This window comes from Rosa rugosa, chromosome 2 (genome assembly GCF_958449725.1).
Source record: "Rosa rugosa chromosome 2, drRosRugo1.1, whole genome shotgun sequence".
NCBI lineage: Eukaryota > Viridiplantae > Streptophyta > Magnoliopsida > Rosales > Rosaceae > Rosa > Rosa rugosa.
In genome coordinates, this window is record NC_084821.1 from 31,975,818 (window position 1) to 32,000,981 (window position 25,164).

At 36.5% G+C, this 25,164-nt stretch overlaps 1 protein-coding gene across 6 annotated transcripts; it reads left to right on the forward strand.

The window, feature by feature from the left end:
* Positions 1-635: 635 nt before the first annotated feature.
* On the forward strand, positions 636-24,938 carry LOC133732595 (uncharacterized). 6 transcript variants are annotated; one of them, XR_009857211.1, is made up of 14 exons: positions 641-1,160; positions 12,525-12,614; positions 12,697-12,798; positions 15,334-15,438; positions 15,519-15,569; positions 15,657-15,683; positions 20,324-20,435; positions 20,529-20,659; positions 21,033-21,133; positions 21,747-21,825; positions 21,915-21,995; positions 22,425-22,570; positions 24,667-24,780; positions 24,862-24,938. XR_009857211.1 is itself a non-coding variant. In XM_062160178.1 (6 exons), the coding sequence occupies exons 4-6, from the start codon at positions 15,348-15,350 to the stop codon at positions 16,202-16,204; spliced, it is 690 nt and encodes a 229-aa protein (XP_062016162.1). In that variant the 5' UTR covers positions 636-1,160; positions 12,525-12,614; positions 12,697-12,798; positions 15,334-15,347; the 3' UTR covers positions 16,205-16,604. The 6 variants fall into 6 exon arrangements, 1 of the variants encoding a protein (XP_062016162.1); XR_009857214.1 differs by having other exon boundaries at positions 20,537-20,659; positions 24,667-24,932; XR_009857213.1 differs by lacking the exon at positions 24,667-24,780 and having other exon boundaries at positions 642-1,160.
* The last annotated feature ends 226 nt before the right edge of the window (positions 24,939-25,164 follow it).

Here is a 25,164-nt window from a genome sequence, read left to right on the forward strand (position 1 = left end):
GCATAGTGTGGCCATCAGGTTGCAGGTGTTCTCCGGTGGTTGCAGAGGGAAGAAGAGAGAGGGAGCGAGAGGTCAGGGGAGAGAGAGAAGGAGGGAGAGAGAAAATATAAAAAAAAGGGGAGAAAAATTACAAAAATAGAGAAAAAAATTAAAATAATAATAAAAATAGGAAATGAGGGGCATAATAGTCATTTCGGATCATTTTGGACTTGTTATATGAGAATTTGATAGAATAAGGACTATTCAGTTTAATTTAAAAGGTGAGAGACCAAACTGTTTTTCAGGAAAAAGTACGAGGAGTAACAAGTATTTAATCCTATATATATATATATATATATTGCTCTCAAATAGGTCATTGATTTCGAGAAGAGCATAATTGGCACAATTGGTTAAAATATACTAAACAGAATAGGAAATTGGTATCATGTTTTTCTTATTTTGCAAAGAGTTGTCTAAAATACTATAGAATTTTTTTTTTTCTTTTTCCCTTTTCAAGTGAGCAACTCCTTTATCACTGGAAATGAGGAAAACAAATGTTTTTGTAAGGTTTGTAAAAAGAGAAACAGCCATTTCAGATCATCATTTGCTGTTTAATTATTCATATGAATTGATCATGGCTTCACGGTGTCACATAATAGTCTCAGTTTGCCAATGGAACCGCTTACATACATTTTATTGCATTTTAGAGTTTAATGATGAAGTAATTTTACAGTTTAATGCTGAACTGGAAATGAAACGAGAATAATATCTAAAGAAGTTTTATCTAATTAACAATTTGTTCAGATAGTTCCATGTTTTGTGTGAAAAAATTGTTTTTTTTTTGTTTTCTGCAGTGTACATCCAAAAATGCTTTTTGGTTGTCTGTATATATTTTGTTTTCTTTACATTCAATAATTCAAAATTGTTTCGTTCTTGCAGATTATATGCAAAAAACTTTTGCCAACAATTTTCTGCTGCTGTTCCTTTGTTTGCTCTTCAATATTATATTGGTTTTGTATTGTTACTCAGGTATGAAGTATAAAGTACTGTTAGACTATTTCTGTATTCCCTTTATAATATGTACAGCTAATGTAATATCAAATTTTTTTAACTGTTGTCATTTTATTTTGCAGATTTGGGGAACAGTTTGCAGTCAGATTCGTTAACTGTTATTGATCCAGGTAAACAAATTTTTGAGGCTATGCATTACAACTGTACAGCTTACTGATTGTATTTGTTTTTTTTTTTTTTTTTTTTTTGTTTGATGAGAACTGATTGTATTTGGTTTGTAATTATATTTTTGCAAACCTGCTGGCTCTATCTGAATTCTTGCTTTTGTTTTTTTTCTTTTTTTGGTCATGCATTATCTGATTTAAAGAGATTGTTAGACTGCTTTTTTTTTTTTTTTTTTTTTTTTAGAGAAGCGAGAGGAGGACTAACTCATTGTCCTCTCTCGAAATTTTATTAATGCTCGAAGAAAATAATACAAACGGGATGGAGGACTCAGCCAAGGCCAAACCCAAACAAAGGTACATGAACAAATGAAAAACCAAACATAAAAATGAACTTTCTAGAAAACTCCATGCAAGTACATAAGTGATCAAGCAAAACAAACTCAAAAACCTAGAACAAAGACATGAGACGTCCATGATGAACCTGGGAACATAATTAAGAGAATCTATATGCTGGCCTTGAAGAGAAATCACGTCCAAAATCAGCAACCAAGAACGAGGGTAGAGACAACCACATATTCCCTCCGTCATGAGAGGCACCATAATTAGCCAAAGTGTCAGCAGGGGCATTTCCTCTCCTGAATATGTGTGAAACATGCAGATGCAAACCCTTTGCACGAGCCAAACAATTGGACGACTGAACACAGAGCCGCTACGGAACCAATTTTGGTGAAGCAAAATACCTTAAAACAATTGTCGAATCCGTTTCGACCTATACGTATTGCCACTCTTTCAGCTTGGCCACCCTGATAGCCTCAATAAATGCCAATACCTCAGCATCAAGAGCACTAGGAACCCGCACACGTGAAGCAAAAGCCAGAACAAACGCACCGTCATTGTTCCGGGCAATGCCACCAAAGCCTGCGTGATCCGTTAGACTGCTTGATTTTGCTTTGTAAAGAGGTTGTGTATTCCTGAGTTAACACTCACTCTAGAAGATAGGTGGTAATTATAGAAATCAATATTGATATTTGCTTTATCTATATATTCTGCCATATGTTTGTACTCATGATAATAAACTGCAAATATAGTTGCAGCTGTAATAGTATAATAATGAATGAACCATGATGGAACACTAGAGTTTATGTTATTTGTTTGACACTTTCAGACCTTTGTTTTACATGTGTGGTTAACGTTTCTTATTATTATTTTTTTTCAATTCAGTGTCACGCCCCGGATTTTGAATGATAAATTCAAATCCGAAACCTGAATAATTACAATTACAAAAAAACAAATCTCGAAACTTCGAGTTCATTATTACAATTCACTCTCACAATATATTATAAAGCTCAAATGAGCATAACACACCTCACAACTTACAATTGTTGTAAAACTCTAACAATTGCTCTAACCGCACGATCACCGTCCTGGTTCTCCTGTCCTGTAGGATTACCCGCTACACAATTTGAATAGTGTACCGGGAGTTGCAACAACACAAAACCCGGTAAGCTTTTTACAGCCAGTATGAGTAAACAAGAAAGAACTGTTGATTTATTAGATTTCAAGACTACCACAAACCCACGTTACTTTCTCACTCTCATATATATATATAGACACTTATGAGTTACTCTCAATTTAGCTCATAAGATCACTCACTCTCATATATATATATATATACACTTATGAGTTACTCTCAATTTAGCTCATAAGATCACTCACTCTCATATATATATATATATAGACACTTATGAGTTACTCTCAAATTCGCTCATAAGATTTCCCAACATTTGGTAGACAGACTCATATATATATATAGACCCTTATGAGTTACTCTCAATTTCCCTCATAAGGTTACCATATATATATTGACACTTATGAGTTACTCTCAATTTCACTCATAAGGTCACTCCACATTTGGCAGACAGACTAGAGCTCTAACTGAACGTAACCACTCGTCCGGCCACAGACGTGATTACGATTTAATACTATTAATAACCACCAGCCCGGTACGAGAGCGTGATTCACTAATAGATGCCATGGTCACCTCGTGACCTAGTGATCTCCACAGATCACAACAATTTATTGTTCCTCAACAATAAAACTCAACACCTCTCACAATATATTGTTTCTCAACAATAAACTCAATACCTCTCACAATATATTGTTTCTCAACAATAAACTCAATACCTCTCACAATATGTTGTTTCTCAACAATAACTCAACACAACTCCAACAATACATATTATTTCACGTAATAATATATATACAGACATTCACACAGGAATGTCTAGTAACACCAACAATAGTTCATATGATTGCAACAAAATAAAGCAATTAATTGTATTGGGTTCGTAATATGAACCACGTGAGGTTTACTCACCTCGATAATCCCGCTGCGTCTTCAATTCAGCTCAAAATACGATCCACAATCGTCCACCAACTCAAACCGTCAATCACCTAGTCAGATACGATCTTAACTTAGCAATCATTCATAAACCACACATATACGGAAATCCAACGGTCGGATTCTAATTTAATGATGATCCAACGGTCAGATCGAATTTATACGATGATCCAACGGTCGGATCCTAATTATACGATGATCCAACGGTCGGATCAAAATTATACGATGATCCAACGGTCGGATCAAAATTATACGATGATCCAACGGTCGGATCCTCACGGATCGCCCTTAGGATCATCCTCCAAAATTATCACAAAGATCCAATGGTCAGATCTTCTTGAATCACTCTAACAAACATCTCCATAAAATTATACGAAAATCTGACGGTCGGATTCTCACGAATCGCCTTCCGAATCATTGTTTTACATTTATACGAAAATCCAACGGTCGGATCTTCGCCCATGACCACACAAAGCCACTGGGACAGTCATAAGATCATCATATCCAAATTTGAAGTAAAACCGATGGTCAGATCCTCACAGATCGTAAACCGAAGATAAAACGTAAAAACGTTAAATAGTAACGTCAAAACATAAATTCACTATTTATCAACGTTTTCTAAAATGACCTTGTAATATATCAAAACGCTCGTAAGGATGCGTAGATCATCACCTAGATAATAAAAACTCAAAATATGGTCGAATACGCCGCCACAAGCGGCGGTCAGTGGGCGGTCAACGGCGGTCAACGCGGCGGTCAACCACCTCCTCTGGCCACCAAATTTCATCCACAGCATCATCTCAACATTTCCAATCACTTTCTCAACTGTGACAAAGTCAGAAAATACCTTGAAGTAGCCGAACAATTAAGCACTCCGATGTACAGTGAAATTTTCCAATTATGCTTTCTTCCTCCATGCTTCGATCTGGGTTATGAGACTTGGCGAGCATGAAGAGCGGCTTAAGGCGCTTCTAATGGACCTGGGTTTATGACTGGAGGTGGCCGGAAATCGGCGTTGACTAATTTGCTACAGTAAAAATGTTGGCTTCGATCTCCACATTTCCGGCCAAATCGTCGTAAACAACTCCCACATGCGTGATAAGGAGGAAGAGACGAGTCTATCGATGCTCGCAGCTCGCCATTTGGTGGTCTAGAGGTGGTGAAAGAGGAGGTTGCAGAAGAGAGAAAGAGAGAGTTGCAGAAGAGAGAGACTGAGAGAGCACGGGGGAAGGAGAGAGAAAAGAAAGAAAAGTTACCTGGCTACAGTAACATTTCAAATTTATACCAATCTACCATAAACAGTAACTTTCATATTTTGCTTATAACTTTCGCATACGAACTCCGATTTTTACGTACCACATATGCACGCACTCGGTTTAATGTCCTCTACAACTTTCATGAAGGAAGTTTTCCCAAATTCCCAATGTATAAAAAGTCACTTTTTGAGACCCCCTAAATAACGTTCGTTTTTTCGAAAATTAATCGTTCGAACTAATTCCACAATTCCTCCGAGCCTCGTACTCGCTCCCACTATCGTGAAATCATTTCTAAAAATCCACAGAATTTAATTTGGATTTTTCGGGGTATTACAATCTACCCTCCTTAAAGAAATTTCGTCCCGAAATTTAAGCGTAAGTCAATTCCTCTCGATTAAGGTTGACCTAATCATAGAATCTCCATCTTTTCCAAATCTGTAGTAATCTACAAAGCCACAATCCTTTGTATAAAAATACATTCCTATGGCCACTAAATCCCTTCATCACAATGTAAATTCACAAAACAACTGTTCAACAACACTCCACATCACATACACAAAATCGTCACATGGATCATCTCATAGATCCTCACATAGATCTTCACATAGATCATCACATAGATCTTCACATAGATCATCACTCTGTACTGGCATACAAGCACAGTAATCACTCCCACAAAGTGTTTCGCTACTCAATTAGCATCACGGTAAATCTCCATAGTAAAACTTAAGCATGCACCACTCTTCACAACCATAGAGATGCATCACTCAAAACAAATCATCCCCAAAAGTACGCCAATAAATTATGTCACCCAATGATGATGACTTGGGCTTGCTCAATCCTTGGGCTAAGCACTAGGGCTGGCCAATTGGGCCTGAAGAAATCGGACCATCCACATTTCGAACCGGCCCAAACCACTTTGGGTTTAACATTTGGGCCTACTATTCGGGCCGAACAATTGGGCTTACCATTTGGGCCTACCATTTGGGCCTACCATTCGGGCTTACTATTTGGGCTTACTATTTGGGCTTACTATTTGGGCTTACTATTTGGGCCTACCAATCGGCCCACCAACTTCCAGCTCGGCTACGGTATGAAATTGTACATACCGTATATACGTATGCATACCGTACAGATCGTATATACGTATGCATACCGTACAACTGTATATTCGTATGCATACCGTACAGACCGTATATACGTATGTATACCGTATATACGTCGTATATCAAGCATATACGAGATCCAAAAATATTTGTAAGAGGTAAGGTTCGAACTCCCGACCTCAAACACGAAGGTTTTGCTCCCAACCACTGAAGCAAGAGCTGCCTTCATTAATATATGCTCACGTGTTATATTTATTATGTCATAAGCGACATAAATAAAATAACGGGGGAGGCAAGGTTCGAAACCTTAACCTGCTGCACAAGGGCTTTGCCCACCAACCACTGGAGCACAAGCTGTGCTTAATATAATGTGTACAAATGTTTTACTTATTATGTCATAAGCGAACATAATAAAAATAAACGAGAGGCAAGGTTCGAACCTCTGACCTCTTGTACATGAGCCTTGCTCTTCAACCACTAGAGCACCAGCTGCTCTCGTTACTATCCATGCAACTTCTTTTATTTATTCTATCATAAGCGATAGAATAACAACAAACTGTCGGTACACTCCACGTGCCACGACACGTCTCTTCCGTGATTTACGGAAAGCAAATCACTTTCGGCTAAAGCTGTCTGCCACAGCGTCTCGAGGTTCGGCCTGTCCCCTTACACGCTCAACACGCGCCAACAGCTTTTCCGGGTTTCGGGGCGACTTTAATCCAACGCGTGGATTCAAATTCTGAGATCGTTCATCCAACGGTGGAGATCTGCTCACCTTGTTCTATAAATAGGTGCATTCTGGAGAAAAACTGTTCACTCCAAAAGAAAAGAAATTTTTCTTCCGAGCTCAAGTCTTTCTCTCTCAACTCTTCAGCCTTTCTCTTCTCAAATCCTTTCTTCATCAATTTCAATCCTTCTCTTCTGATCTTCTCTCCCATCTAGTTGATTCAATCCCATCTTTCCTCTGAACTTTCAGATCTTCAATATTTTCCTCCAAATCTTCAATCCTTCTTTCTCAGATCTTTTCTTCCATTTGAAGATTCGATCTCATCTTTCCTCTGAGAATCTCAGATCTCCAATCACCAGTTCAACAACTCCAATCCTTCTAACAAAATCTCCCTCAAACACTAAACCATGTATTCCTCGATTTCCACATCCTCTCACCCCATGACCCAAGAGCCACGAACTCTGCAACTAATGGAGCTCCAAACCCCGCAACAAATGGAACCACAACAACAGCAACCAACAGAGGAGGGAGGAAACACCCAAGCAGCTGGAAGTAGTGCCAACATGGATTTCTGGCGAAGCCGTACCAGGTGGATTCCTACTCCAGAACAAATAAGAATCCTCAAGGATCTTTACTATGTCAAGGGATTTAAGTGCCCAACTACAGAGCAGATTCACGAGATCTGTCTCCAGCTGAACCAGTATGGGTATGTTGAGGGTAAGAACATTTACTTTTGGTTCCAGAACGTCAGGGCTCGAGAGAAGCAGATGAATAGGTGTAATCAGGCTGCTCCAGTGCCCATGAGAACTAGTTCTCTTGGTACTGGTAGATCCATTGATCTCAATTTTGGGTCCACTGGTTCTACTGGTGCTGGTGGATCCATCGACATCAATTTTGGGCCAGCTGGTGGATCCATTGACATCAATTTTGGGTCCACTAGTTCTACTGATGATGGTAGATCCATTGATCTCAACTTTGGTTCCACCTATTCTACTGGTAATGAAGGATTTATTTACTTAAATTTTGTTTCGTATTCTTCCTCACACTTCAACACTAATACCAGTACAACTCTTTTGGCACAACAGGAGGACAAACATCCCTGCAACAACGAGGAGGAGATCACCAGGAGGTTCAAACTCTTCCTCTGTTCCCCGTGCACGGCGAGGACGTCTTTGGTAACCTGAAGGCTACTTCCGAGGAAGGTAGCGCTTTTGGTTACTATTCTGGTGGCTCAGGCGGTTACCACAGTGGCTCAAACGTTTCTCTTGAGCTCAGCCTAAATCCATCCGGAGCTGCTGACTAGGCTTAGTATAGCATAGTCCTTGTTTTTTTTTTTTTTTTTTTTTTGTAATATAAAATCAATAAGATGGTGTGCATGTTTTCTTTTCTTTTTGTTTAACCAACAACAACACCAAGGATCGAACCTTGGTCACCCAATACTATTTTCAAAACCATAAACAACTCTACTGCACACATCTTTCATAATGATGTAATAAAAACAATCACTCAAAAAGAATCCAACAATCAAATAAGTCGCATCGAGGTCTAGCTAGTATCCTCTGAGTCAAACCAAACACAAACAATTTCGTCGTTAGAATTAGGGTTTAATAAAGCTAAACACATCCTGAGTTAGCTAGGAAAAACCCACATCCTTAGAGTTACCCATACAAATCTTATAAAATCTCAACCATTTCCTCTATTAATTGCTCCATTAAACTTACCACAATTCATACCCTATGAATTTACGATTTAGAAACCGAATCAAACTCCATATCACATAGTAATTCACTTGAACCACTATGGATATACCTAACAAAGTCACTAAAATCAATATCCGAAATTGCGTTTAACTATATCACCTAAGATCAATCACCAAAGGCACACACTCTCATCCAACATCCTTCACAAGAACTGATTCTAACTTTCCCAATTAATTACACCAAAATCAACTCCATTTCAAAACTTTAAGTGTCCCGCCTACTTAAACTTAAAACACAAACAACCTCAAATTCACTTCAGTCCAACTCCATACTACGATCCAAAACTTAAGAAAACTAGTTCACAAAATCAATTTCCTTCACTTAAATAAAACTATGTCCACAAGTCATAGTCAGGTCAACAGACCAAGGTGTCCAAATGGAGAATTTCCAATCCAGTTGTCTTTGTGAAACGCAAAATATCAATCAAAAATGATGCTCGCAACATCAACCACGTATATAAAACACGTTCCTCGAACTCGATTCAATTTTAGAATCACTAAAATTACTACTAGTCCCACTTCAATAACCCTTATGATTATAGGTACTTGTAGATAACTTAAATATATAGTCGTTCGTCTCAATCACTCAAACACAAGATCAAACTCCGTTCTCGCACCTCAAACTCTGCTCAACAACTTACAAACACATGGAAGAATTAACCACAATAATTCCTTCCCTAACCGCAACACTACTCACAACTCCACATGAGTCAAGAATCTATTCAAAAACATTAGTATATCCAACTTAAAAAGGCAAAATTACTATCGATTAATACTCGTATCCACATTACAGACGAGCATAGGTCCACACCATGCCTTCAACCAAACACTTCAACAATCAAAAGAACCTCATTTCCATAAAACAATCCTCGTTGACTTAACAGAGTTGAATCAAGAGGTTTCTATTCCTCAAGGATTGTAACTCGCGGCCACTGAACTTATTCCAATACGAACCTACAAGACAACTGTAAGGTTCTAAGTACAACCCCTTCGAATCTCCATCACCTAAGGAGTATAGTATGCTTGGCTAATACATGTATAACACCTAAAACACAGTATAAGTCAAATACAAATTCATATTAACCAAGTCAATACTATAGGGAAGGTATTCACGTTCCTAAAACGACCTAGCGGCCTAAACAACTCCCAACACTCACGCATACCCAATGACTTAGCCAATACCGAAGAGCACACGATGGGGATCCGCTGCAGACGGGCCATCACTCGGAAGGTATTGACACATCACCAAATATGCACCTTACGCTCTGATACCAAACTGTCACGCCCCGGATTTTGAATGATAAATTCAAATCCGAAACCTGAATAATTACAATTACAAAAAAACAAATCTCGAAACTTCGAGTTCATTATTACAATTCACTCTCACAATATATTATAAAGCTCAAATGAGCATAACACACCTCACAACTTACAATTGTTGTAAAACTCTAACAATTGCTCTAACCGCACGATCACCGTCCTGGTTCTCCTGTCCTGTAGGATTACCCGCTACACAATTTGAATAGTGTACCGGGAGTTGCAACAACACAAAACCCGGTAAGCTTTTTACAGCCAGTATGAGTAAACAAGAAAGAACTGTTGATTTATTAGATTTCAAGACTACCACAAACCCACGTTACTTTCTCACTCTCATATATATATATAGACACTTATGAGTTACTCTCAATTTAGCTCATAAGATCACTCACTCTCATATATATATATATATACACTTATGAGTTACTCTCAATTTAGCTCATAAGATCACTCACTCTCATATATATATATATATAGACACTTATGAGTTACTCTCAAATTCGCTCATAAGATTTCCCAACATTTGGTAGACAGACTCATATATATATATAGACCCTTATGAGTTACTCTCAATTTCCCTCATAAGGTTACCATATATATATTGACACTTATGAGTTACTCTCAATTTCACTCATAAGGTCACTCCACATTTGGCAGACAGACTAGAGCTCTAACTGAACGTAACCACTCGTCCGGCCACAGACGTGATTACGATTTAATACTATTAATAACCACCAGCCCGGTACGAGAGCGTGATTCACTAATAGATGCCATGGTCACCTCGTGACCTAGTGATCTCCACAGATCACAACAATTTATTGTTCCTCAACAATAAAACTCAACACCTCTCACAATATATTGTTTCTCAACAATAAACTCAATACCTCTCACAATATATTGTTTCTCAACAATAAACTCAATACCTCTCACAATATGTTGTTTCTCAACAATAACTCAACACAACTCCAACAATACATATTATTTCACGTAATAATATATATACAGACATTCACACAGGAATGTCTAGTAACACCAACAATAGTTCATATGATTGCAACAAAATAAAGCAATTAATTGTATTGGGTTCGTAATATGAACCACGTGAGGTTTACTCACCTCGATAATCCCGCTGCGTCTTCAATTCAGCTCAAAATACGATCCACAATCGTCCACCAACTCAAACCGTCAATCACCTAGTTAGATACGATCTTAACTTAGCAATCATTCATAAACCACACATATACGGAAATCCAACGGTCGGATTCTAATTTAATGATGATCCAACGGTCAGATCGAATTTATACGATGATCCAACGGTCGGATCCTAATTATACGATGATCCAACGGTCGGATCAAAATTATACGATGATCCAACGGTCGGATCAAAATTATACGATGATCCAACGGTCGGATCCTCACGGATCGCCCTTAGGATCATCCTCCAAAATTATCACAAAGATCCAATGGTCAGATCTTCTTGAATCACTCTAACAAACATCTCCATAAAATTATACGAAAATCTGACGGTCGGATTCTCACGAATCGCCTTCCGAATCATTGTTTTACATTTATACGAAAATCCAACGGTCGGATCTTCGCCCATGACCACACAAAGCCACTGGGACAGTCATAAGATCATCATATCCAAATTTGAAGTAAAACCGATGGTCAGATCCTCACAGATCGTAAACCGAAGATAAAACGTAAAAACGTTAAATAGTAATGTCAAAACATAAATTCACTATTTATCAACGTTTTCTAAAATGACCTTGTAATATATCAAAACGCTCGTAAGGATGCGTAGATCATCACCTAGATAATAAAAACTCAAAATATGGTCGAATACGCCGCCACAAGCGGCGGTCAGTGGGCGGTCAACGGTGGTCAACGCGGCGGTCAACCACCTCCTCTGGCCACCAAATTTCATCCACAGCATCATCTCAACATTTCCAATCACTTTCTCAACTGTGACAAAGTCAGAAAATACCTTGAAGTAGCCGAACAATTAAGCACTCCGATGTACAGTGAAATTTTCCAATTATGCTTTCTTCCTCCATGCTTCGATCTGGGTTATGAGACTTGGCGAGCATGAAGAGCGGCTTAAGGCGCTTCTAATGGACCTGGGTTTATGACTGGAGGTGGCCGGAAATCGGCGTTGACTAATTTGCTACAGTAAAAATGTTGGCTTCGATCTCCACATTTCCGGCCAAATCGTCGTAAACAACTCCCACATGCGTGATAAGGAGGAAGAGACGAGTCTATCGATGCTCGCAGCTCGCCATTTGGTGGTCTAGAGGTGGTGAAAGAGGAGGTTGCAGAAGAGAGAAAGAGAGAGTTGCAGAAGAGAGAGACTGAGAGAGCACGGGGGAAGGAGAGAGAAAAGAAAGAAAAGTTACCTGGCTACAGTAACATTTCAAATTTATACCAATCTACCATAAACAGTAACTTTCATATTTTGCTTATAACTTTCGCATACGAACTCCGATTTTTACGTACCACATATGCACGCACTCGGTTTAATGTCCTCTACAACTTTCATGAAGGAAGTTTTCCCAAATTCCCAATGTATAAAAAGTCACTTTTTGAGACCCCCTAAATAACGTTCGTTTTTTCGAAAATTAATCGTTCGAACTAATTCCACAATTCCTCCGAGCCTCGTACTCGCTCCCACTATCGTGAAATCATTTCTAAAAATCCACAGAATTTAATTTGGATTTTTCGGGGTATTACATTCAGTTTGTTTAATTTTATTTTGATTTCGAGTTTTGCATTTATACCTAATAAATGATACTTTTAAAATACAGTTATGCTGCCGAATACTGGAACAACAAAAGGAAAAAGATCCTTGCAACAGAGGGATCATTACATTAAGTCAGAAAGATGGAAGCAATTAGGTGAACATCGATTATCAAGTTTAAGATATGATTTGCATTTATAAATTTAAAACGAATAATGTTGTTAAATTTCTATTTATAGTATCTTAACAAGGCCCGGTGGAAGAAGAAGAGATTGTGCAGATCAACAATGAAGAAATCGATCATCAAGCCAAATCAAGGACATCAAAAAGAAGAAAACAAGGTCAGTATATATATATATATAGGTCCGGATCAAGGGACACACAATTGTACACAATTTTTTACACTCCCTTATGAGCCCTTAGATTTTAAAACATTCAATGGTTTAGATTAAGTGTGAGAATGACATTGCATAAATAACCAATAATATATATTTCAACCAAAATAAATAAATAAACTTTACTTTTCTGAAGAAAAAGTAAAATACAAAATACAAAATTAATAAAGAATAATGAAATTAAACAAGAACAAAAACACCACGTTGCCTTCCCTAAGCTCCATCCCCGGCCATCACCTTCCCCAAATTCCAAATATAGAAATTGAGATTCATAATGATTTGTGAATCGGTATATGGAGCACCAATTCGTTCAACTTAACCCAGACCAAAATAAGAGGGAAACCATGGGCGATGGAGATTGGGAAGTAGTGGATGTGGAAGGAAGCAGGTGAGAGTCCTTGTGGGGGTGTTGATCATCAAATGGCCTGAGGAGTCGTTGATTGGGGTGCCTCGATTCGCAACCCAAACGACGTTTCTGACTAGATTAATGTTCTTGTACACTTGGGGATTTGGAACTGCCTGGGCTGAAGAAACCCAGTTGAAATACCCCACTTGGGGAAACCGTTGCCATCAGTGATGTTAAACTTCATTACCAAAAGCTGAAGAAAATAACAAGGGACACAATTAATCCCAGAATTCCAACCCAAAATACAAGCTGAGGAAATATTATGGGAAGCATTAATAGAAAAATAAAAATAAAAAAACAGTTTAATCCACTTTTATTTATGGATTAAATACTTATTACTCCTCAAACTTTTTCCTGAAAAACAATTTAGTCCCTCGCCTTTCAAATTAAACTGAATAGTCCTTATTCTTTCTAATTCTCACACAACAGGTCCAAAACAGGTCTAAAATGACTATTCTACCCCCAAGATCCTTTTTTTATTTTCTTCTCTCTTTTTTTCTAATTTTTCTCTTTTTTTTTCTCTTATTTTATTTTATTTTTTTCTGGTTCTCTCTCTCTCTCTCAAATGCTCTGGTGACTCTTGCAGCTCCATGCTCTAGTTCCCCAACCCCAATTCCAGCTCCGACCAACCCAGCTTCGATCCCATTTCTAACCAGCCCGCCTCCACCGAGCTCCAGTCCCAGCCGGCCAGTCAAACCCTCAATCTCTCACCCATCTCTACCTCTTTGATCTGCTCCACCGAATTCCAACCCCAAATGCCAAGATCCAGGAAACTACATCGGCTTTAGACTAACCCAACAGCGACTACGTGCCAACTCAGCACCACAAATCCATTGTTTTCCTTCTCGACCCAAACGTCGAGAACACATCTTCATTTCCGCAGTCGCATTCTTCTCGCCTCCCCCATACTCTGAACGTTCTTGACAATCATCATGCCGAAATCGCCGCCGTTCTCCTCCTCGTTGTCGAACTAATTGAGTGAGGCTCGAGGCTGCCGAAGTCCTTGGGGAGGAGTTTGAGGACCAGGGGGGAGGAGCATGGCATATGGATCGGGTCCTTGGTCTGCCCAGCTCTTGGGATTGCAGCGTCGCTATTATTTCTGGTCTCGATCAGTTGAATTCAAAATTGGATTTGTCATCGCCGTTGACAACTACAGTGAATGGTCGAATTTCGGCGGGATTTTTCAGTGAATGGTGCCAGTCGGATCCTTTTCAGTACATGCAGAGCCGCCGAGCACCAAGCTCTGGATCCGACGGCAGTCCACGGCTTCAAAGAGTTCTCGGATCTGTCCGAGGAGGCGTTCGGCCAGGTGAGGTGGGTTCAGACGGAGAGGTCCTACGACGGGATCGTGACCGTCCATTTTGACGATCTCAGGCATGCAGAGAAGGCCTTGGCGGAGAAGAGGTGGCCAAGGTGTGTTACTGTTTTTGGGTATGGGGTTACTCTTGGATTTGGGAGTGTGAATTTGGAGAGGTGGAGGAATTTTGTGGGGAGGATTGGCTCTAGATTAAGTTAAATTGGAATATGGAGTAGAGTAAGAAGGGGGGAAAAAAGAGCAGAGAAGAACGAAGAAGGAAGGAGAAAAGAGGCGCTTGGTGGTAGAATAGTCTTGGAGAGAGAGAGAGAGAGAGAGAGAGAGAACCAGAAAAAAAAAAAAAAAAAGAGAAAAATTAGAAAAAGAGAGAGAAAAAAAATAAAAAAAGGATATTGGGGGTAGAATTGTCATTTTAGACCTGTTGTGTGAGAATTAGAAAGAATAAGGACTATCCAGTTTAATTTGAAAGGCGAGGGACTAAACTGTTTTTCAGGGAAAAGTTTGAGGAGTAACAAGTATTTAATCCTTTATTTATCTCTTGTTTTTTCTTTTTTGTTAGGAAATAAATCAAATGTCATGTCATTCTCACACTTAATCTAAACCATTGAATGTTTTAAAATCTGAGGGCTCATGAAGAGTGTAAAAAATTGTGTACAATTGTGTGTCCCTTGATCCGGACCCTAATATATATATATATATATATTTATTTGTATTTACAGAACAAAAGAACTAACTAACATTCTTTACATTATATTTATAGTATCTCAACCAATAATGACAAGACAGAATCAGCTTGGGGAAATGAGCAATCAGAATGTTGACATAATGGAAGATCGTGATCAACAAGAGGTTGGTCAGATCACAGGTATATCTATATCCATAGTGATTATGTAACTATTGTTTTAACAAATATTATAACTATTTTTTTTTTCACATTATATACAGATGAATATCAACATTCATACGGTCAAGCATCATATCAAAGAAGTAGACAAGGTTAGTACTTTCAAATTCTATGAACCATTGTTAAAAAAATTAATAATTGTGTATATTATTTGACAAAAAGTAAAATTGTGTTCGCAGGATCCGCTATTGCATATGAAGATTCAGGTGACAATGTTTACACATGTGATTATTGCGGTGCATGTTTTTGGTTTGATGAAGCTATTAAACAAACATCTACAAGAATATCACCTATCTACACAAATTGTTGCAAAAAAGGACAGATCAAACTTCCAGAACCAAAACCAACTCCCGATTTTCTTAGAACACTATTGGATCCGAATAATGGTTCAGAAAGTAAACTTTTTAGAGAAAACATCAGCGTTTATAATTCAATGTTTTCTTTTACATATATGGGAGCAACAATTGATCATCGAATAAATACTGGATCAGGTCCTTATGTTTTCAAAATCAGTGGTCAAGTCCATCATTTAATGGGTTCTATATTACCTTCTGACGGTGAATCTTCTAAATATGCTGAATTATATAAATATGATACAAAAAATGAGATTTCAAATCGTATTAGTGCTATTGATCCTACTCACGTTAATCAAAACATCAAACCATATATTGTTGAAGGGCTTATTAAAATGTTTGACGAAATTAATGAATTAACAAAACAATTTTGAACAATAAGAGATAAATTCGAAAATCATTCTTTACCTTTATTTAATATGAGCATACTTGATTGCTTACCAACTGATAGCAAACAATATGAAAGACCGACATCTGATGAAATCAGCGGTCTAATTGTTGGCGATATTGGACAATATAATTCAAATAGAGATATAATTGTTGAATCAAATGATAGACATTTACAATGAATTTCCAAAATACATCCAAAGTATATGTCACTGCAATATCCAATTCTTTTTCCATATGGTGAAGATGGGTATAAATCTAATTTACTAATGCAAAAAACTTATGCAAATTCTCAACAAAAAAGAGAGAGAATATCAATGCGGAGTTATATTACATATCAAATTCAAGATAGACGTAACATAGAAAATACTTTATTACAAGGTGGCCGATTATGGAACAGCAGCAGAAAATTGTTGGCAAAAGTTTATGGCATACAGAACAGAGATGAAAATGCATCCACATGGAAACTTACAATACGAAGCTGTTGTAGGTCTGTAAATGCTTCAGAACAGAGATGAAAGTAAAAGATGTAATCAGAAAAAATGTGGAAAAACACATAACAAATTGAAGAAAATCAGCTTAAATGCTTTCACGATGAACCCAATCTTCTAGGTACAAACTCCAGTTACTCAATAGCGGATCTGCACAGCTTATGGCCATCTTTGTAGCATCATGGAAATGCTTTGTCTCCTACTTGGCTTTCAGTCTTTCACTATTATGTTTTTAATGGGGGTTTTGGCGTTATGCTTTACTACATCAGCCACAAATATAGAGTAAAATTATATGCGGTTTAGAATCTTGAGTTTTTGAAGTTACTACAAACAAGATTGTACACAATTTCCACATTTTTCACAGTTAACTACTGTTCTCTCTCTTTTTTTTTTTATATATAAATTTCAGTCACGAGGACATCAATGATTTTCAAATTTGGTTCAACATAGATATAACTTGGAATTTGATTCAGTTGGCTTTCCTTATTTTGTTTTCCAATTTAGACTTTCTCAAAGCAATACTCAATTATCTGAAATGGTTGGGACAACAGGACAGTTAATTAGTTAAAGATAGGTTCACGAAATGGTTGTCTTACTTTATATCAGTTTATTGTGAATTATGATCATCATAGTATCGCGTAATCAAAGAGGCTATTTAATCATACTTAAACTGCATATAGATGGTCAAATTTTAAGTGAACGATTAAGTGACTTAAACTGCATAACAATTTTTAGTTGATGCTTACGCAACTGTTGAGGAAGATCGTTTAGATTGGATAAGGAAAAATAAAAAAAATCTCCGAAGTGAAATTTATGAACAAATTTACACTGTATCTTCATCTGGAATTAATAAAGGTCATGACTTAGGACAAAAAGTTATTTTACCAAGTTCTCATACTGGAAGCCCTAGAAATATGATTAATAATTATCAAGACGCTATGGCAATTTGCAGACAATATGGTAATCTTGACTTATTTATAACTTTTACTTGCAACGTTAAGTGGCCAGAAATAGATAGATACTTCAAAAATAATTCCAAGTGTAAAGTTGAAGACAGGCCTGACATAATTTCAAGAATATTTAACATCAAATTACAAAATATGATTGCTTATATTAAATCTGGTGAACCTTTTGGACAAATTGATGCTGATGTTTGCACAATAGAATTTCAAAAAAGAGGACTTCCTCATGCTCACATGTTGTTTTGGTTGAAAAAAGATTGCAAATGTTACACAGCCACAGATATTGATTCTATTATTTCAGCTGAATTACCAGATAAAAATATTAATCCAGAGCTTTTTAAAATTGTCAGCGAATTTATGATTCATGGACCTTGCGGACAGATCAATCCAAAATCTCCTTGCATGAAAAATGGAAAATGCTCTAAATTTTTTCCAAAACCATATAATGCAAAAACAATATTCGAAGCTAATTCACCGCCAACATATAAACGCACTAATGATCATACAAAATTTGTCAAAAAAAATGGTGTCCATATTGGTAACAATTTTGTCGTGCCCTATAATTCAAATTTATTATGAAGATACAACGCTCATATTAATGTTGAATCATGCTCTCAATCTATGTTGATTAAATATTTATTTAAATATATTAATAAAGGGCCAGACCGAGCTCGAATTTTGCTACAAGAAAATTTAAATGATGAAATTCAAACTTATCTTAATTGTCATTATTTAACTCCTCATGAATCTATTTGGAGATTGTTTGAATATCTGAAGTGGGTCTGTTTTTAACCTGAACCATTCCAAGAAATTGTAAACCAATTAACCTACATGCCAGAAAATGTCCAATAATCATTAAATTTTATAAATGATTAAGAGTTCCAAACTTGGGAATACAATTAAATCAACTCGGTCATGTTATGGTAAAATGATGTCCAAATGATTATAAGTTCCAAACTTGGGAATACAATTAAATCAACTCGGTCATGTTATGGTAAAATGATGTCCAAATCTTTGAATGTCCTTTTCAGTAATGGCTGCAACATTATTGGAGCTTTATTTAATAATTTGTTTTGCAAGCAACCACATTTAATATGGTTCTTCATAATGGAAAGGCCAGCTTGGCCAGAAGTGTTCAAATGTGTGTTAATTGTTTAATATATACATTTTGTCAGATTGACCGAATGGGCCGAATGGTTCCATCCAAGTTGATAAGTACAAATACTGGTTTACAATGTTGACTGTTGTGCTTTCTATAAGTTGCTAAGCTCATGATTGATATATATATATATATATATATATATATATATATATATATATATATATATATAGAGGATAATATATTGCTCTCAAATAGGTCATTGATTTCGAGAAGAGCATAATTGGCACAATTGGTTAAAATATACTAAACAGAATAGGAAATTGGTATCATGTTTTTCTTATTTTGCAAAGAGCTGTCTAAAATACTATAGAATTTTTTTTTTCTTTTGCCCTTTTCAAGTGAGCAACTCCTTTATCACTAGAAATGAGGAAAACAAATGTTTTTGTAAGGTTTGTAAAAAGAGAAACAGCCATTTCAGATCATCATTTGCTGTTTAATTATTCATATGAATTGATCATGGCTTCACGGTGTCACATAATAGTCTCAGTTTGCTAATGGAACCGCTTACATACATTTTATTGCATTTTAGAGTTTAATGATGAAGTAATTTTACAGTTTAATGCTGAACTGGAAATGAAACAAGAATAATATCTAAAGAAGTTTGATCTAATTAAGGAAGATAACGAAATTAACAAAAATTGCGAGATTATTAAACAAATTTTCCTTAATATATGGTGCTAATATAAATTGCGAGAATTAAGACCATTACCATTACCTGGTTAATCTTTTTCCTTAATTTATTATAAGTTATTAATAAATTTGAATTATAGGGCACGACAAAATTGTTACCAATATGGACACCATTTTTTTTGACAAATTTTGTGTGATCATTAATATAAATCAACTTATTCATTCCTTAATATAAATTGGCAATTTTTCTCGCAACTTTTACTCTTTTCTTAATTGTCGTAATTCATTATTTGATCGATTAATAGAAGCAAAAATATTGACAGGAATGAATATAGATCAAAACAAATGACCATTCATTGTATAGGTCATGGGTTTGATTCTCACTGACATATGTAAGGGTGGGGTGGGTTAAGGGTTTTTTTTAAAAAAAAAAAAAAAAAAAAAAATGGCCATTCATTTTTAAAAGACGCCAATTTTCAATTAGACCATGTTACGCTATGACAATTAATAAAAGTCAAGGTCAATCGCTAAATCAAGTTGGTATATATTTACTTGAACCTGTTTTTACTCATGGACAATTGTACGTTGCACTTTTAAGAGTTACATCAAAAAATGGTTTGAAAATTATGATAAATAATAGCGATAATATACCAAATAAATACACTAAAAATATAGTTTACAAAGATGTTTTACTAAATCTATGAATGAGAATATATTTTACACTATATGCAAATATAACCACACTGCAATTGATATTTAACAAAAACAATATTTGGAGGTATGCTCTTTACAATTACAATCTTGCACTCATGTTATCAGAATTTATAGTTTGCCATTGTTTCTCATATATAAACAAAACAGCTAATCTATTGTGTTCAGGAATTAGCAACAGTGAGACCTCGGTGAGAGCTCAGCTTTTTGAAATCAATATCAACACAAGAGTTACAACATTTGCTAAAGAAAAGTTCTCCAGGTATCTTATTCAAGTTGTAAACGTTTAGTTCACAGAGTTTATGTGCGATATTTCAAATACAATTTGACATCTTGAATTGTGGGTTTGATGTAGTATTTCAGATTTTGATCGTAAATGGCTGGGGTAGGAAGATTTTGGTCTACTTTTAAAGCAGAGTTTGGGGTTTGTTTTGGAAAAGGTTGCTGCTAGAATTTTGATCGAGTTTGAGAGCAAGCTTTCAATAGGTATGTGTTTGATTTAGGTTCTTTTTCAACTCTCGAAAATTGTGGTCTTAAGTGAGTTTTTTGTAGTTGAATTTTGTATATTTTTATAGCAATTAAAATGTGAATGAAAGTGAATTCGGTTTAAGCTTTGGTTTGAATGAAAATGAAAATCATGATGGTTTTATTATCAAAGTTGATTGAACAGGAAAATAGTCACTACCAATGGTAGACATTATTGAATTGTTATTGTCAATGATTGATTTAGTATTGTTTATATTTGGAGTTCAGTTTTGATGGCTTTGTATGGCTCTTCGATTGCTGGTTTGTGATATGAAATCACTACTCACTGAATCATTAAATGATACTTCTCTTTCTTTTGGTTTTGGTGATTTAGGTGTCAAGCTCTGGGTATGGTCACAATCTGAATTGTTCAAAGGTGCAATCATTCATCTTTGGGGATTCTATCTCAACTTGGTCGTCTTCTTTACAGTTGAGGTAATCGGCTCTCATTTTGTTAATCTTATTTAGTTTGTTTGGGGATTGAATTCTAGGCTATATTCTCCTTCCTTAATTTCGTTATCTTGCATACCAACTCCTTTGAACATCTAAAACATTGCTCATGATTGAAATTAGTTTCCTATTTTCTATCCTGAGCTTCGTTTTTGTGTCTGTGTCTATATAATTTACAATGTTGATCAATATGAACTTTACTGCTAACATCATTGTTCATTAGTAGATTGTTCTGTTTCAAATTTAATGTGGCTGTGAATATGAGAAGGTCAAAGTATAAATAGATATGAAATTAGATTAACAGCTAAATCAGAAACCCATAACGTTACCAAGAAAACACTAAATTTTAAGTTCTAGCATCTATTTACGCATGTTGACAAATTTATAAGAAAGTGGAATATTTCAAAGTTATACAAATATGATTATTATCTCTGTTGGTTGTATCTAGCTGTATTTTCCAATGACCTGAACCAAAATTGTGCATTAGGGTGACTAATAGTTTTTTTATGGGTTTAATTTTTGAATTCGAGTTCTAATTTCAGTTCTGTGTTTAATTTCTGAATAGCTGATGGTAAAACTCTTTCATCCTCTTTTACAGGTTTATCTGTAAAAATTTTGCTGATCGAGCAAATCCCACATCATTTTCACTTTTGCGTTTAATTTCTGAATAGCTGATGGTAAAACTCTTTCATCCTCTTTTATAGCTTTATCTGTAAAAATTTGCTGATCGAGCAAAACCCACATCATCTCTTTGTTCATTTCTCAGTTCTTGAATACAACCATATATATCATAAAGAACCAAGAGAGAGAGGTGGAAAGTTGTTACTCAAAACAAAACAAATAGAAGGTATTTGTGTTTTGGTGCAAATTTGATTTGAAATTTTTTACGGATCCTGTATTTGATCGGTCAAGAATTGAATGCTTCAGAAGTCAATACTTGATGATAAAGAATTACGTTTTCAATGATTTCGCGTTTTCACAGTTGTATGTTCATTATGCTGTTTGTGTTGTTTGTGTATATATACTCACTTTACTTTCAACCGTATGAAAACACTTTTATGAAAAGACTATCATGTTCTTGATCAATGAAACTAAAACACTATTGTGATTCAGTTGATGTAATTATCCTTTTTCCTTATGATAGGCATGCTTTGTGCTTTGGTTGGTTTTGTGTGGCAGGTGTATTTTTCAGAAGTTTTTCTCATTACTTTGTTTTATAGGGGTACAACAGTGAGTCTTTTGTTTATGATACTTTGTTTGATATGCTGCTGATTAGATATCAAGTGCTCAACAAACCAAGAGAGGACAACACCTTATGAAATGAATATCTAAAAGCATCAAAAGACCATTCTACCTACAACCACTCTTTAGCTCGAGACCGAAACGCAAGACACACCTAAAGAATAGTTTATCCCTTCCTTGGTAAGTTTTCTCTAAAAACTATTTTTTCACTATGATTGATAAAAATATATTCTCTACTACTTCTACACTTTTTTCATATTAAAAAAAGGATTAAATACTTGTTACTCCTCAAACTTTTGCCTGAAAAACAGTTTAGTCCCTCGCCTTTCAAATTAAACTGAATAGTCCTTATTCTTTCTAATTCTCATATAACAAGTCCAAAATGATCCGAAATGACTATTATGCCCCTCATTTTCTATTTTTATTATTATTTTTATTTTTTTCTCTATTTTTTTAATTTTTCTCCCCTTTTTTATACTCTCTCTCTCTCTCTCCCTCCCTCCCTCTCTCCCTCTTTCCTGGCCGCACGGTCTCTCTCTCTCTCCCTCGACCTCTCTTCTTCTTTTCTTCCTCTGCCATCACCGGAGACCACCACTTCCGGCCACCATCTCACCAAAAACCTAAACTCTCCCTTTCTCTCTTCTCACCCGCGCGTCCTTCTCTCTCTCTCCCCTGACCTCTCGCTCCCTCTCTCTTTTTCTTCCATCTGCAACCACCGGAGAACACCATCTCCGGCCACCATTTCATTTCTTCTGCCATGTCTAATCTACCAACTCAAAAACGATTTTTTACTTACATTTATCAAAGTACGGATCAAGAATAGGTTTGATCACCTCCCTGCAACAAGCCAAGCATGAAAGCATGACTTTAATGAACAAAGATTGCTGAATCAAAACTCTCTAGTCTACCGTCAGATTTCACATAATCAATCCAATGCTCCGTTACAACTAAATTCAAACTCAATAATCTAAACCATACATACGAGATTCGAACCGAGTACTGTGTGCTCAGATACAACACAATAGCACGAACAGGAGGATTTGCTGCCTACAGACAACCAAATTGAACCCAAATTTAGTTAAAATTTCCGAAACACCAAACATTCGATTAATCAATTCATAAAACACGAAGATTGCCTAATAGAGGCGGTCTGAAGCTCCAGCAGCCATGAGCGGCGGAGCTAGCTTCTCCCACGCACCAGCGGCGGCGCGTGAAGTGCGTGCGTCGGCTCTGGTCAGAATCGGAGGTCGGGAGTTTGGGGTTTCGAAAGATAGTGTAACTCCGACTTCGTTTATGGAGGTGTTGAAGCTCGATTTGAGCTGGAGACTAGAAATCGAAGGCATGCAGAGCCGAGAGCTTCGATGATGCTCGAACGACGTCGTCAGGCGTCGGCGGGCAGAGGGGTTTTTGGGATTTGGGTGCTGGATCGATTGGAGGTGGCGGCGTGATGAAATCGTGGCCGGATATGGTGTTCCCGGTGGTTGCAGAGGGAAGAAGAAGAGAGAGGGAGCGAGAGGTCAGGGGAGAGAGAGAAAGACGCGGGGCTAAGAAGAGAGAAAGGGAGAGTTTAGGTTTCTGGTGAGATGGTGGCCAGAAGTGGTGGTCTCTGGTGATGGCAGAGGAAGAGAAGAAGAAGAGAGGTCGAGGGAGAGAGAGAGAGACCGTGCGGCCAGGAGAGAGGGAGAGAGGGAGAGAGAGAGAGGGAGTATAAAAAAAGGGGAGAAAAATTAAAAAAATAGAGAAAAAATAAAAATAATAATAAAAATAGAAAATGAGGGGCATAATAGTCATTTTGGATCATTTTGGACTTGTTATATGAGAATTAGAGAGAATAAGGACTATCCAGTTTAATTTGAAAGGCGAGGGACCAAACTGTTTTTCAGGCAAAAGTTTGAGGAGTAACAAGTATTTAATCCTTAAAAAAAGATGATCATCACTGTCTTAGTGTCTTTATATTGATTCTTCATCCTCTCATATTTTTACCATGAAATTGATGATTTACTCTTAAACTACTTTTGATTAAAAGTAAATTCTATCAATCTTCATATAATGTATACTAGATTTCATTTCAATTCGATCTTCATATAATGTATACTAGATTTCATTTCAATTCGATCTTCATATAATGTTTACTTTTAAACTTATTTTCTGTCCCAACAGTTGCTCTCTGTATTAATGACTTGCTATTTCTTTTTTTCTTTATCTCACTTTAGCCACTGAAAATCTGATCCAACTGTAGATATTAATACTCAATTGATTCAATTGTATCTAAGCAGACCATTCTACTTGGTGTGGAGATAGTGCAGTAGCTTCTCATGTCTTTCTACAACTGTAGCAATTGGATGTTCACTGATACACAGATTTAGAAACTTGACATATTGGGCTCCAAGGTTACCATAATCACTAACTACACAAATGAAATCAGCAATAGCCCTTCATTCTTAATGAAATTTATCAAATGTACATTGCAGGGGCCGAACTATAATCTACATCAATGTTCAATCAGATTGGTGGAACTTAGGAATAACGTCTATATCGCTTGAGAAGGCTTTGTTTCTGTTTCTTAGTATTGAATGCAATTTTAGGATGTTTCATTGATGCTCGGGCTATTTAGTTGATGGGCTGGATGTTTCAACTTAAAAGCACATCAACCATATACCATCAATGGTTTTAGTGTGTAGCAAAGCAGAACATAGATATTTTGATATCTGTTTGCTTGCATTGTGATGTGGGTATCTGTCTTGCTTTGGACTGAATTTTTTTGGTCATAATTC

Excerpts from the sequence above, each read along its gene's own strand:
- LOC133732595 (XM_062160178.1), top strand. The coding sequence starts at position 15,348 with ATGACAAGACAGAATCAGCTTGGGGAAATGAGCAATCAGAATGTTGAC. Across the intron at positions 15,439-15,518 it reads AGAGGTTGGTCAGATCACAG|ATGAATATCAACATTCATAC; the intron begins GTATATCTATAT and ends CATTATATACAG. Across the intron at positions 15,570-15,656 it reads ATATCAAAGAAGTAGACAAG|GATCCGCTATTGCATATGAA; the intron begins GTTAGTACTTTC and ends TTGTGTTCGCAG.